General features: G+C 41.5%; 1 protein-coding gene across 2 annotated transcripts in view; it reads right to left on the bottom strand.

Annotated features, from left to right (window-relative positions):
* dnm1b (dynamin 1b) overlaps nt 1–12,336 on the bottom strand; it is a 26,126-nt gene extending 13,790 nt beyond the window's left edge. Inside the window, exons 1-15 of one of the 2 annotated variants that reach the window (XM_030791206.1) lie at nt 12,176–12,336; nt 8,452–8,525; nt 8,004–8,153; nt 7,414–7,617; nt 6,771–6,869; nt 6,347–6,507; nt 5,971–6,113; nt 5,507–5,642; nt 4,934–5,001; nt 4,554–4,692; nt 3,994–4,080; nt 3,528–3,598; nt 3,238–3,289; nt 2,655–2,666; nt 1,449–1,562 (exon numbers count right to left, since the gene is read on the bottom strand). In XM_030791206.1, the coding sequence (XP_030647066.1) occupies nt 1,449–1,562; nt 2,655–2,666; nt 3,238–3,289; nt 3,528–3,598; nt 3,994–4,080; nt 4,554–4,692; nt 4,934–5,001; nt 5,507–5,642; nt 5,971–6,113; nt 6,347–6,507; nt 6,771–6,869; nt 7,414–7,617; nt 8,004–8,153; nt 8,452–8,525; nt 12,176–12,336 (1,671 nt within the window). Of the gene's footprint in view, nt 1–1,448; nt 1,563–2,654; nt 2,667–3,222; nt 3,290–3,527; nt 3,599–3,993; nt 4,081–4,553; nt 4,693–4,933; nt 5,002–5,506; nt 5,643–5,970; nt 6,114–6,346; nt 6,508–6,770; nt 6,870–7,413; nt 7,618–8,003; nt 8,154–8,451; nt 8,526–12,175 lie in introns of both variants that reach the window. The other variant, XM_030791207.1, reaches the window with a different exon arrangement.
* Between the last annotated feature and the right edge of the window lie 620 nt (nt 12,337–12,956).

Genomic DNA, 12,956 nt, shown 5'->3' with positions numbered 1-12,956 from the left:
ACTCTAGCATTCTCCATTCATAATGACTCCCAGAGCTAAGAGGCCAGATTCCGTTAATGTGAGTGTGTGTGTGTGTGTGTGTGTGTGTGTGTGTGTGTGTGTGTGTCTGCGGGCGGGCGCGTGTGCGCGCGTGTGTATGTGTGTGTGTTCCTGACATCTCACGCCTTTTTTTTTCAATGTACTGCTTGTCATTTTTAAAAAATTAAATACGCCAAAATAACATAAATAAAAACTAAAATTATTGAATAAAAACATAAATAGTAAAATAACAAAATACGTCATTTTAGGGGGAAAAAAATGAGTTGTGAAGTATATTCCTTTAAAACTTTGAACTTACTAAACTTACTAACAGTGCATAGGAAATACAAGTCAAATCTCTTTCAAAAGGACATCGTTAAACCTCTCCCTCCCTGTGGCAGGGCCTTTCCATGGCCTTTATGGGTTTATTTTTAAACACTCAATGCCTTACTCACTGGAACTGTCATAAAGAAATTCAAATTAAAATATAAAGTAATGTGCACTAAAAGCTAAGCACACGTATTTTAATTATGTTCTTTATAAACTTTTAAGAGGTGAAAACATCACTCATATACTACAATGAGGCCCAGACACTTATGTTATGTACTTATGTATGTTTGGGATAGTCAGACACATATGTTATGTACTTACGTATGTTTATAATAGTCAGGCACATATGTTATGTACTTATGTATGCTTACAATAGGCAGACACATATGTTATGTACTTATGTATGCTTAGGATAGTCAGACACTTATGTTATGTACTTATGTATGCTTGGGATAGTCAGACACATATGTTATATAGTTATGTATGCTTATGATAGTCAGACACTTATGTTATGTACTTATGTATGCTTGGGATAGTCAGACACATATGTTATATACTTATGTATGCTTATAATGGTCAGAAACATATGTTATGTACTTATGTATGCTTATGATAGTCAGACACTTATGTTATGAACTTATGTAGTCTTATGATAGTCAGACACATATGTTATGTACTTATGTATGCTTAGGATAGTCAGACACTTATGTTATGTACTTATGTATGCTTATAATAGTCAGACAAATATGTTATGTACTTATGTATGTTTATAATAGTCAGACACTTATGTTATATACTTATGTATGTTTATAATAGTCAGACACAGAGTACAGAGTTTCATGCACAGAGTCTCTCTGTCACTCTCTTGCACACACACACACACACACACATATAGAGAGAGGGAAAGAGAGAGAGGGGAAGAGAAATAGAGACAGTGAGAGAGAGAGAGAGAGAGAGAGAGAGAAGGGGGGAGAGAAAGGGAGAAAGAGGGAGAGAGAGGGCAAAAGAGAGAGAGAAAGAGGGGGAGAGAAAGAGAGAGAGAGAGATAGAGAGAAAGAGTGTTGTGACTGATGATGATAAACAGGGATGTGCTTACTCACCTCGTCATCCTTATACCAGGACAGGGTCTCAGCAGTCAGAACAAACCAGTACTCCTTAGCTCCCCCCTTCATTATGCCAATGTTGTTAATGGTCAGCCACCCTTTCCTGATCACCTACAGAGGAGCACACAGCATTAGAGGTGTGTGTGTGTGCACGTGTGTGCGCGCGCATGTGTATGTGTGAGAGAGAGAGAAAGGGCGAGAGTCAGAGAGAGACAGAGGGAGGGACAGAGAGAGAGAGAGAGGGGGACATACTGAAGCATAGGAGCTAGGAGCTGTGCGTATGTGAGTATACGTATGTGGGTATGCGTGTGTGTGTGTGTGTGTGAGAGTGTGTGAGAAAGAGAGACTAAATGAAGCGTAGAAGCTAGGAGCTGTGTGTATGTGAGAATTAAGTTAAGTTTATTAAGTTTCAGTGATTGCACACACACACTGTGAGCAGTGAATTTGTCCTCTGCATTTAACCCATCCAACACACCAGTAGTGAACACACAACAGACGCAGGAGCAGTGGGCAGCATTCGTCTGCGCCCGGGGAGCATTAGGGTTAAGTGCCTTGCTCAAGGGCACACAGCCATGGATGTTGGGAATCAACCCTCCGGTCACAAGCCCGGTTCTCTAACCTTTAGGCCACGGCTGTGTGCGTGTGCATGTCTGTGTGTGTGTGTGTGTGTGTGTGCGTGTGTATGTGTGTGTGCGCGCACGTGTCTAAGAATGAGCAGAACACTAAATCCAGCAGTATTCATATGAGGGACCCAGCACTGAGCCGTACATGATGCCAAAGGGTCACCAGCTCACCGTCTGACTCAGCCACAGTGAGAGACTGACCAATAAAAGGCTCTGTCACTTAATACATTTTCAGCCTCACAATCTTCCTCAAGAGGCCTGGGTAGTTTTTTTACCACTCAACAACTATTCTGAGAGGCAACCCACAGAACAGAGTACACTAGGAACGTCACAGGCGCATACTGACCTCAGACTAAATGGCTGTGCTATTTTGAATTCATAAATCCACACTTAAATGGAGGCCATTAGTAAACAGGGATTTTTTCATACGCTATTTAATTCTGTACGCTACCCAGACACACGCATATAGACTCAAGCATGTTAATAATCACAACAACACACATACACAAACACACTTTTAAACACACACACACACACACACACACACAGCGTACACTCAAAACACTCTTTGCACACTTACCATTATCTCATCCTGTGGCAGAGTTGCCATAGCAACGGTTGCAAAGCAAGAAGTAGAGAAAGAGAAAGTGTGTTTTTTTAAAGAGGTGATTAAATCAGCAGAAAACGACAGAGCGGAAAAAAAAAAAGTCTGGAGAAGACAGTGAGAAACGTGAGTGCACGGCGGGTGAAATAAAGAAAGGACACAACGGAGAGGTTCAAGAACGCTGAAGACGCTATTCTTAACAAATCATTTCAGTGTGGCTGAAATACAGAAGGATATGAAATGGGACGCCCGCTTCACCAACGTAATCTAACGGAGTTAGAATTCCAAGCAAAACGTTTCAGAGCGTTTCTATGACTCGAGCATCATGACTTTTTTTTTTTGTACTTTTAACAGCATATATGTAATGGAGGTAAAAAACCAACAACTTTTCTTCACATTTTTAGGGTAGCAGCTGATGGGTTACTATATAAAATCAAGCTGGGTCTAGGTACTAGGCAGGACTGACTCACTCAGAGTGGCTATATGAAATAAAAATGCTAAGAGAAGCGGTGATCCGGTCCATAACATGAGGGTGAGCAGAAACTTGAGACATGTTTACCTGGTTGCCCGATGCTTTTTTCTTACTCATCTGACTGCTCCTCTGTTGGGCACTATTGAAGAAATGTAAGTATCACGAATTAACAAAGCAATTTAACATATTAATGTTCTGCTAGCTTGCTACTAATGTAAATTCAGATTCAGAAAATCTTAGCAGCCGCTATTAGCATTTTATATACTGTTTTGTAACTGTGAAACGGAGGCTGGTTGTTGTATTGTAGGTTACATGTCTTCATGGTAATGTTAGACGGGTATCTGTGTGATGTGTCAGGCAAAGGAAGACAAACTTACTTGGCAAAACCAATGAAGTCCTCGTGGTTAGTGTTCATGTAGGCCAATTCAATGTCAATCAGCAGCATCACCTAGAAGTGACGACACGAAAACAAAATACGCTACAATTTTAAAAGAGGCCAAATTTCAAAACGATGTCATATAACAGCTGTTTTTCCAAAAAAAAAAAAGAGGCCTTTTAAAAGCCTAGAATTTTGCAATATAGTGTAATGTAATATAATGTAATGTACTTTGTTTCCTCATGTATACCACTGTATATCGCTGAGCACACAAGAATAGGATATAATAATACCCTTAAGATGTGCTTTGAGCTTTTTGTGCTTAACATAATGTTCTTACGGTTTATGCGCCACGATGTTGGATTTTTTACGCTTGCGTTTGAAATACTGCCCTAACACAAATCGTGGCGTTACCTTATTTAAACACTCCCACCGTTTTTCATTCAGGCAGCAACTGGGCAGCTTACCTGGTTTTTGGTGCGGCTCTCGCGATCACGGATGTGCTGGGTCACAATTCTCTCCATCTCCTCTCTCAGCATCGGGTACTGGGCCAGCTGTCAATCATGGCACCAAACAGAAAACATAACCAGAGAGATTCATTTTCCATTTTCAAAGACTCACAATAACACTGACTTTATTCAAAGCATTTAGGACATTTCAATGAATGATTAATCAGTTGGTTATATTTTCTTCAGGCGTTTATCCAAAATATATTACTATTAACGCTGTCTTTTTTATGATGAGAAAGGGACTTTTTCTGTTTGTCATTTATAATGTGAGTTAATAATGATAGCTATTACAACATTATGCTATAAGCATAACAGGCAGCTCAATACATTCAGTGCAATGCTTCCACATGAAGGCAAAGATGGCCGATTAAACTTAACTGAAAACCAAGTCAGGAAAAAGAAGCAGGTTCCAGACATTTCTAATCGTATGAGTATTCTAATACGCATGAGATGGAGAAAAGATTACAGATCTTTCTCCAGAACCACAGTGAAGGAAATTCCAGAGGAGGTTGGTTTACCTTCTTGGTGCACTGCCTGACTGTGTTGACTAGCTCAGAGATGACCATATCCACACATTTCTGACATGGCTCTTTAATCTTAGCGATTTGCCTCTTCACTATGGTCTCAAATGCCATGTCAGGGGTGAACAGGCCAGTCCTGGGGAGCAGAACAAAGGAAAAGAGAGAGAGATAAAGAGAAAGAGAAAGACGGAGGAAAGAGAGGGAATATTCTACGTTTAGCAAATCCAGGCAGAATCAACTGTGACAGCTTCACAAGCACTACATACTATCCTATTCTCATTGATTTCAGAACCAAAGACTAGAGGTCTTTTAGAAGAGTCTCTGATCTGTGAAAATCAAAGAGAAACATGGACAAAGGCAGAAAGGTGAACACACACCTGATACCGTGGATGTTCTTTATGGCATAACTGATCTCCTTGCGAAGCTCCTTCTCGTCAAACTCCATCTGAACACCAACAAAATGGCAGGACAATCAGTTAAACCTTCCTGAGCACCAGACGTATGAAAACAGCACCTATTCAGTTTCAGAGATACAGTTCTGAAGGAGTTCAGCAAAAAAGCAAAGTCCTGTAATGGGCTTCCAAGACCTTAAAAGCATTCTTTAAAATGCAAATATGTTTGGAGAAACGGGTAGAAAGGCTGTTAGTTTCTGGCAAGTCTCAGAGGTCTAAACAAAGGCCCAACATCAAAGCTAGACAAGCCTTTTATTTTGTCTGTATTACTCTTCAACAACAGACTAAAACACTGTTTCAAAAGAGCACAGAACTGGTAGTGCATCAAAACATAGCTAGTGTAACTCGAGCATGGACATAAGATAAGATGTATAAACCTTTGAAATATTTATGCCTGCAGTCTGATGGATAAGCATTGATGACAAGTCAGTATTAAAGCAGAATACGCTACTGGGTGGACGTAGAGGTTGGTGTGTTTGTCATAAACACGAGTTTCACCTTGACAAGCTCAAACGGGAAACGTTCATGGAAGATGCGGTTGATCTTCGCACCTCCAGACAGTTCGTACGTATCGATCTGGTCACCAGACCCTTCGATGCACTTCTCGAAATCCACCGCGAACTGCTGGACCATCCTTTACAAAGACAAACAAATTTTAACATTTTAGCAGCTGAAAATAACGAGTGTATGAGTGAGACCACCCCCTTCACATCTCCAGATACATTAGCGTAGCTTGAATCGTTGAGCCCAACCTTGTTTTGCAAACCATCTCTTACGTTTTTATAAACAAATTGTAACTGCCAGTCTCAGATCGACGAGTGGAGACAAAGTGTGTTTACTCTTGTTTGGGGCAACGTCTTCGTGGTATCAGCGTTTCCGTGATGTGGTGAGCATCACCATGGCGATGTAAGTAGGGAGGGAGGGAGGAGGGGAGAGGTGGGTGGGAAATGTGTGGGACTTACTGCAGCAGAGCTTTGGTCTTGCGAGATGGGTCATCCGGACGGAAGTTCTTATACTCCTCCACCTCCTTCTCAATGGACAGCAGCTGGCTCTGGAGTTTATTCCGTAGCCCCGGCAACGTATCACGGATGTGATTGGTCAGTTGCTTTAAAGGGAAGGATGATTACTGGTCAGATTTGCGATACTTCACACAGATAGATAGATAGATAGATAGATAGATAGATAGATAGATAGATAGATAGATAGATAGATAGATAGATAGATAGATAGATAGATAGATAGATAGATAGATAGATAGGCCAGTACTGGAAACAACTGTGTTAGATGGCAATATGTTAATTTAGCCTGAGAGTATGTCTAAACTGACATTAATCCTACCTGATTGAGAACTTTCTGTAGGTAGGGTGTGCCCATACGGTCAGCCAGATGCCGATAAGCCGGATGACTGAGGAAGAACTTCCTCTCGGCTGCCATGGCAGCAGTGATGTCCTTCTTCCCATCAATATCTTTCTGGCTGCGGTTCACGACCCCAATGTAACCTTATGGGAGGGGACGCCATACACAGCAGATGTCAGTCAAATCTGATTGAAATACCCCAGTCTAAAACTCATCTCATCTCACAACGACTTCAGCTGTGGTTTAGTAAGGATGGTGGAGCGCATGTAAGTGTGGTGATATCAGGTTAGATGTGATGTGATGTGATGTGATGTGATGTGATGTGATGTGATGTGATGTGATGTGTGTGGGTGTATGTGTAGGAGGGTGTCTGTGTGGGCAGATTTGTTTGTATTCTAAGGCTCACCTCTACGCAAAGGAAGCAGCTTGTTCTCCAAGATATCTCGAGCATCAGTACCCTCGTCCATTAGATCCAGTTTAGTAATCACGCCGATGGTTCTCAGACCTGCTCAAGGACACACACACACACACACACACACACACACATGTTTGCATATTTATCACATTTCACCAGAAGTCATTTATTCACCATTCATCGTAAAATTTTCATTTGAACCTTTTGCTGTCTGTCTTCCAGCCAAAGTATTATACTTGTAACTTGCTTGTTTGTTTGTTTAAATAAAGTATTGCTTTTAGAGCATGAGACATGGGAAAACCCAGGAAACCAGAGATCTATGCCTCCCTCCCAGAGTTTCTCTCTATTTTCAGATCAGGAAGGAAGTGTTAAAATTCATGTTGCATGATTCATGAGGTATGACTGAAAATAAACACCATCTAGAATATCCCTAGACGACACGCTGAAACTAGAGCGTTCCCACTCTTAAGTTCTGCTTAAATAAGTCAGAATTCGGCCCAGTCTAATTCAGCTCGGTTAAGATTCGTCCCACTAGGACCAGACTAATCTAGTCTGATTTGTTTAAATTTACAATCAAATCAGGATGAGTCCGCTCCAATAAATATGAGTCCAGTCCAGTTTAGATATTACACACCTTGAGGATCCACTTCTTTGGCAATCTTCAGGGCGTCTGAGTTGGCAAGATCTGAGTTGGCAGGAGAGACGGCCAGCAGGAGGCAGTTCTCCTTAGTCACAAACTGCATTAGCATGTCCCTGATCTGAGACTCAATGTCTGCAGGCTGATCGCCTACGGGCACCTTGGTCATACCAGGCAGGTCCACAAGAGTTAGGTTCAGAACTAAAGAGAAAGAGAGAGAGAGAGAGAGAGAGAGAGAGAGAGAGAGTATAAAATATTTGCATAAAATAGGAAAATATTAAAGTGTTAAACCAAAGCGACCAAAAGAACTGAGTCACTTGCATGCTGGAAATTCTTCAAAAGAACTTGTGGTAAGATTCACAAAAAACCAAACGACCAAAAAGAAAAAAAAAAAAAAAGTTTCGAATTTTGGGAACATCATGATGTATCAAAAATGATGTGCCCAAAATCGCCTCCACAGTCCCTCATCAGCAGCAAAGACAAATCTCATTAATGTTAAACAAAATAATCCTCCAGTCTCTCAAACAGCCCTGAGTATTAGTGTAGGAGCTGCTGACAGTGTGTGTGTGTGTGCGATTGAGCCGTACCGTGAGGAGAATACACTCTTAAGTTGATGGGCACCGGCGAAATGCCTTTATTCTGCCCAGTGAGGCGGTCAGTCTCAGCCTCGATCTCCTGACGAACTTCGTCAAAATCCGTGAACTTCTTCCCTTTGCAGTGGAGGAACTCCGCATATTCTAAAAAAAAAATATATATGAAAATACATGAGAGATAAGACTAAAGGTTGCCCTTTTGGTCTCTGTGGGACCAGTCATGACACTGCTTAGGGATTTGACTTGAGTTTGACTCATCTCTCAGCTTTGAAAGTTTTATTGAATATTGCTAAGCTAGTTTAGCTATAGCACTACACAGTGCTGTCTTACAGAGAGATCCAGTAACTTCAATTTAAAAAATGACAATTATTAAATAAGTGTCTGACAAATGTTTGTCGGCCACACGTGGTTGGTCCGCGTTTCAATCAAAGTCAGGTCTTACCTGTGGGGCAGTTGATCAGCTGCAACACCAGGGGGCGACGAGTCACAATTCCAGAGCCACGGGGCAAAAAGTCCCTAAGAGGACAAGAACAGATATTAATAAAACAATCTTCGGCAGAAGTTCAAACATCTAATCCATTCTATCCCAGCGAAAAAAAAAAGAAAAAAAAAAGTAATTCTTGAAGACATATTGGTCCAGAAAAATTGCTTCCCTAGCCATCTGTCAAAATACAAAGACACATATGTGGCTGTCTTTAACTGCAGGTGGTATTTCCGAAAAAGTGCTGGCGAAGGTAAAAGGGAAAATTCTGTGACACATCTCAAACGCATCCATTTTCCCAACATCATGACAAGAAGAATGGAGTAATAAAAAGGATGGTTTGAGGAAGTGTAATGTATCATTCATAGCCTTCACAAAAAATGTTACGACAGACAGAGAAGAAAGTGCCTGCACTATGACGGCTGTGTGTGTTTGTAGTTGCTGGTTAGCATCCAATAATATATCCCATCTCAAAAATAGTCCCATTATTGTGTGTGTGTGTGTGTGTGTGTGTGTGTATTTGTCTGTGTTTAAAGGTGTGTGTGTGTGTCTCTGTGTGCGTGAGTTTGTGTATCTGCTTGTTTGTGGGTGGGTGATGATGCTCCTGACAGACTGACTTTCTCTTTATGCAGTTGTGAAACATTCTAAATGTGACATACATCAAAACACCCTGTGCAGTGACATAGGCGCGGACTGTGGGCGTTTACTGCAGTGCTCATTTAAATGGCTGGTTCTGCAGCTGTGACGAGTGCTGCCCACTCACACACACGCACGCACGCACACACACACACACACACACACGCGCGCGCGCGCACACATCCAGTCACTGTACCACCACTTCTCATTGCTGTAGTCGCTCTGTCGTTCTAATGAGATTCGTGCAAAACCCTTTGATGTCTTGCTGCTTTCATTTTGGTGGTTGAACTGCAATATAATTTGACATTATCCACTTATTCTGGATTCCAGTTTAGAGTCTAGGTTCAGTGGTGGCTTACTAAATATTACCATACTAAATTACATCAATTAGGATCATCCACTTTTATATAGTGCGTATGCTGGGGTTGATAACTCTTCCACCGTATAATATTACTAATATTTATATAAAACAATTAGTTACAAAAAAATCCCTACATTTTCGCAGGATTTTGTCCTTCGTAAAACTTCTTATTTCTTTCTTATGGTTGGTGCTTGCATATCTTGTACATCCCTAGGCAATAGTAGTGTCGCTTGCGTTTTCGGGTGATGTTTAATGGCTGATTGCCTTAGGTAACTGGATTGCCGGAAAAATAACGGGTCTTAGAAGCCTCCTTCTCCAACTTCATTTTCACCCTTCATATGTTACACGGTCTCTAATAGGTACAGTTTGTGTGACAGGCTAGCGTGACGAAAGTTCTCTCCTTGCGCTCTCTCGAATACGGTGCATGGCGAACCCTTAACGTCTTGTGACGGCAAACGCTTGTTTCGTGGAGACAATGGAAGCCCAGTCATAGTTTACGGGCCGCTGGGCACGTCACATCGTTACTGTTCAGCTCTGTCGTCTGTCACAGCGCTGATGTGATTCCTTCGAAGCGAAGAGGCACTCAAAGGAACCGGGCTCCCTCCTCGCGCTGCATCAACAGCTCACAAAGCCGCCAGTGTTTGGAGGCTCGAGTGGCGTAGTAAGGCTGCCATGTGGTTGTGAGGTGTGCCCGGTTTATAATGGCGTCTCTGTACAACGGAGATGCAAATACTCACAGGGCTAAACACAGAGGAATCTCTACCCTGAACCAATGCTGATTCTTGCTGTACTTGATCGCATGTTATACGGCATTTCTTTGTCAGAAATACTACACAGTCATGCACAATAATTAATATAAATGTGAAGTTTAGTGTACAGAACTGCGACAGGACACCCTGGTGAAGAATACAGGGCAATTACTGTTTTATTTGTCTTAGCTGAAGGATGGAAGTAGCTCACCAGTGGATGTTCAGCTATTAAAGTATGGTATTGTGAGTAGGTATGGCTATCCATTTGTTTTGCTTTGCATATTACACTTCCATGACTCTGCATGTATGACGGTTGCCGCACACGAGGTGGGGGCGGTCGAAGGGAAGTGAGGCGATGCCCTTAGATGTGTAGGCGCGTTCTGTGACTTTAGGAAAACGAGCTTCATGCTGTCTTATACAAGCAGCAACGGCGGGTACGGTGCCTGGTTGCCGCTGGAGGTGAGTTGAGCTCCTAGAGCGGTGCACAGATTCGCCTAGTGATTTATCTTCCCTTGGCTTACTAATTCAAGAGATGAATCCAATGAAGAACTGTCCTTGGTGCTGAAACTATTCCTGAACGATCTGTTTGGCAATATGCCAAACACAAACACTGGTGATATCTTGAATACAATATGAAGAGGTAGTTACTTCGTTCGGAGACAGGCCTTTTCATACATTACTATGTGTAAAGAAAGAATTATATGAACAACTTTTCACTTCGTAAAGCTGGAGGATGCTGCCATCCAAACTGGCATAAAGGTAAGCCTATTTCCTGGTCCCAGTGACAACTACTCTGCGTCATACATGAACGTGTTCTCCTGTCAGTGTTTCACTGTGATTATCGCTGTGAATCGCTCGCCACAAAACAGACGTCCGCATTTATCCTAAAAAATTTAAGGTATTGCAATAACACAAAATATACAATATATGGTTTTAAACTGTGAAAAGAACAACCACAGAAATCCGTGAGATAAGATCTTCGAAAATTAACCGTTAGGCCTAGGCCCACAGATGGCCCACTGATGGCGAGCTACGCCCAGCGTTAGCAGATAAAAATACATCATCCAGCCGGCAACACATCCTTTGGCCCGTTTCCATCACCATATCCTGCAATGCCAAAGGCCATAAAACCACACGAAGGGCTCCTCTTAATGTTTCATCGGATATGTTTCTTAATATTTTCAAAAGATAATATATGATATTACTATATCACGCTTACAGTAATTTCAGTTTAAGAGTAAGACATAAAAAAAATTATGTCCACAATAACGCAATATTACGTTTAAATAAAAAAATTTGCCCTTCATGCCAGTGGATGGCTGTTTAACAGACGCTGAGAGAAAGCAAAGCGAAACGTTCGTGTTATGTCAGTGTTTTTTCACATCGTTCAAAACCTTCATTAGTAGGCGCGAGCACGATCTCTAGAACCAAGCCATGCACGACAGACATAACGCTTTATGACTGTAATATTCATACAGAATTTAAATTGTGACTCAATGTTAAACGTCAAAAGAGTGGAACGAAAGGACGTTCTCGTGCATTTAGCTCGGAGGGCGATGGGTTGATACGTTTAATTTAGTCAAGAGTGGACAATTAATAAAACAGAAACGTAGAAATAGACAAACAAGAGTAATGATTTTTTTTAAGATGACGTTTAATATAAGGAGACACCCCTTTTACATACCGACTGGTTGGTATGAGGAGAAGTTGGTAAAATCCTAATAAATTGGTCGCCTATTTGTACATTTACCTTCGACTATTATCACACATCGTTCGATTCACATATTTTATTTCTATAAAAACTACTGTATTGTTATCACGAGATGAGATATTAATGCCATGTAATATATTCTGTAAACGGTTCTCACTAAATCAAGGGGTCGTAGTGTGAGTCAAGCAATCCGTTAGCCTGACATGATGGCAATTCGATGACACTTACTTCCCGACGAAGTTCTCCAACACCGAGCTTTTCCCTGCGCTTTGGCCGCCGACCACAGCAATTTGAGGCAGGTCCAGGTTTGCATTTTGTCCGATAGCGGAGAAGGCATCCTGGAGCTTGTTTACTAGAGGAATCAAATCCTCCATTCCCCGATTCCCCATTTTCCTGGTGTATTAGCTTCAGCGTATCACAATGAAAAGGAGACAGGGGTCAAACCTAAATACACGGAGCGGTGCCCCGTTTCCCCTCCTTTTTTATACTATTCGGGCAGTGCAAATGGTCGTCAACAATGCGTTTTATTTTAATTTTGCAGACACCTTTAAAGCTCTGCATACGTTCTCTACCTATGAGGCTATCCGTCTCCCTAGTTAAGCTATGCAGTATGAGGGAGGGATGCAGCGTTTCACTCCTATAGGTGAGCACCCGACTGCAAGTGTTTTTCTCACCACTAGGGGAGCAGTTGCATCCTTTACTCTTATGGAAGCCTGGGAAATGTAGTTGAAGTTTGATTGTCCTCCTCCATAGGTGTGGTATTCAACATTTACTCTATACTTATTTCAAGAATGCTGTAACATAACTGCAGTAAATATGGTCACATATCATATACAGTTACATTGTTAAATTCCTCGAAACTGCTGAATCCAATACACTGTGGTTATGACCACGAAGTTTAAACCATATACGGCCAAATCACTATAATTTGCTATTTCGCAATGCATCAGAAATAAGGCATTTTATGGTGCAAAAATACTATAGGCCTAAAGACTACTGTAGGTTCAAA

The sequence above is a fragment of the Chanos chanos genome, chromosome 14, assembly GCF_902362185.1.
Source record: "Chanos chanos chromosome 14, fChaCha1.1, whole genome shotgun sequence".
In the NCBI taxonomy this organism is placed as follows: Eukaryota; Metazoa; Chordata; class Actinopteri; order Gonorynchiformes; family Chanidae; genus Chanos; species Chanos chanos.
This window is presented reverse-complemented; position numbering and strand designations above follow the sequence as displayed.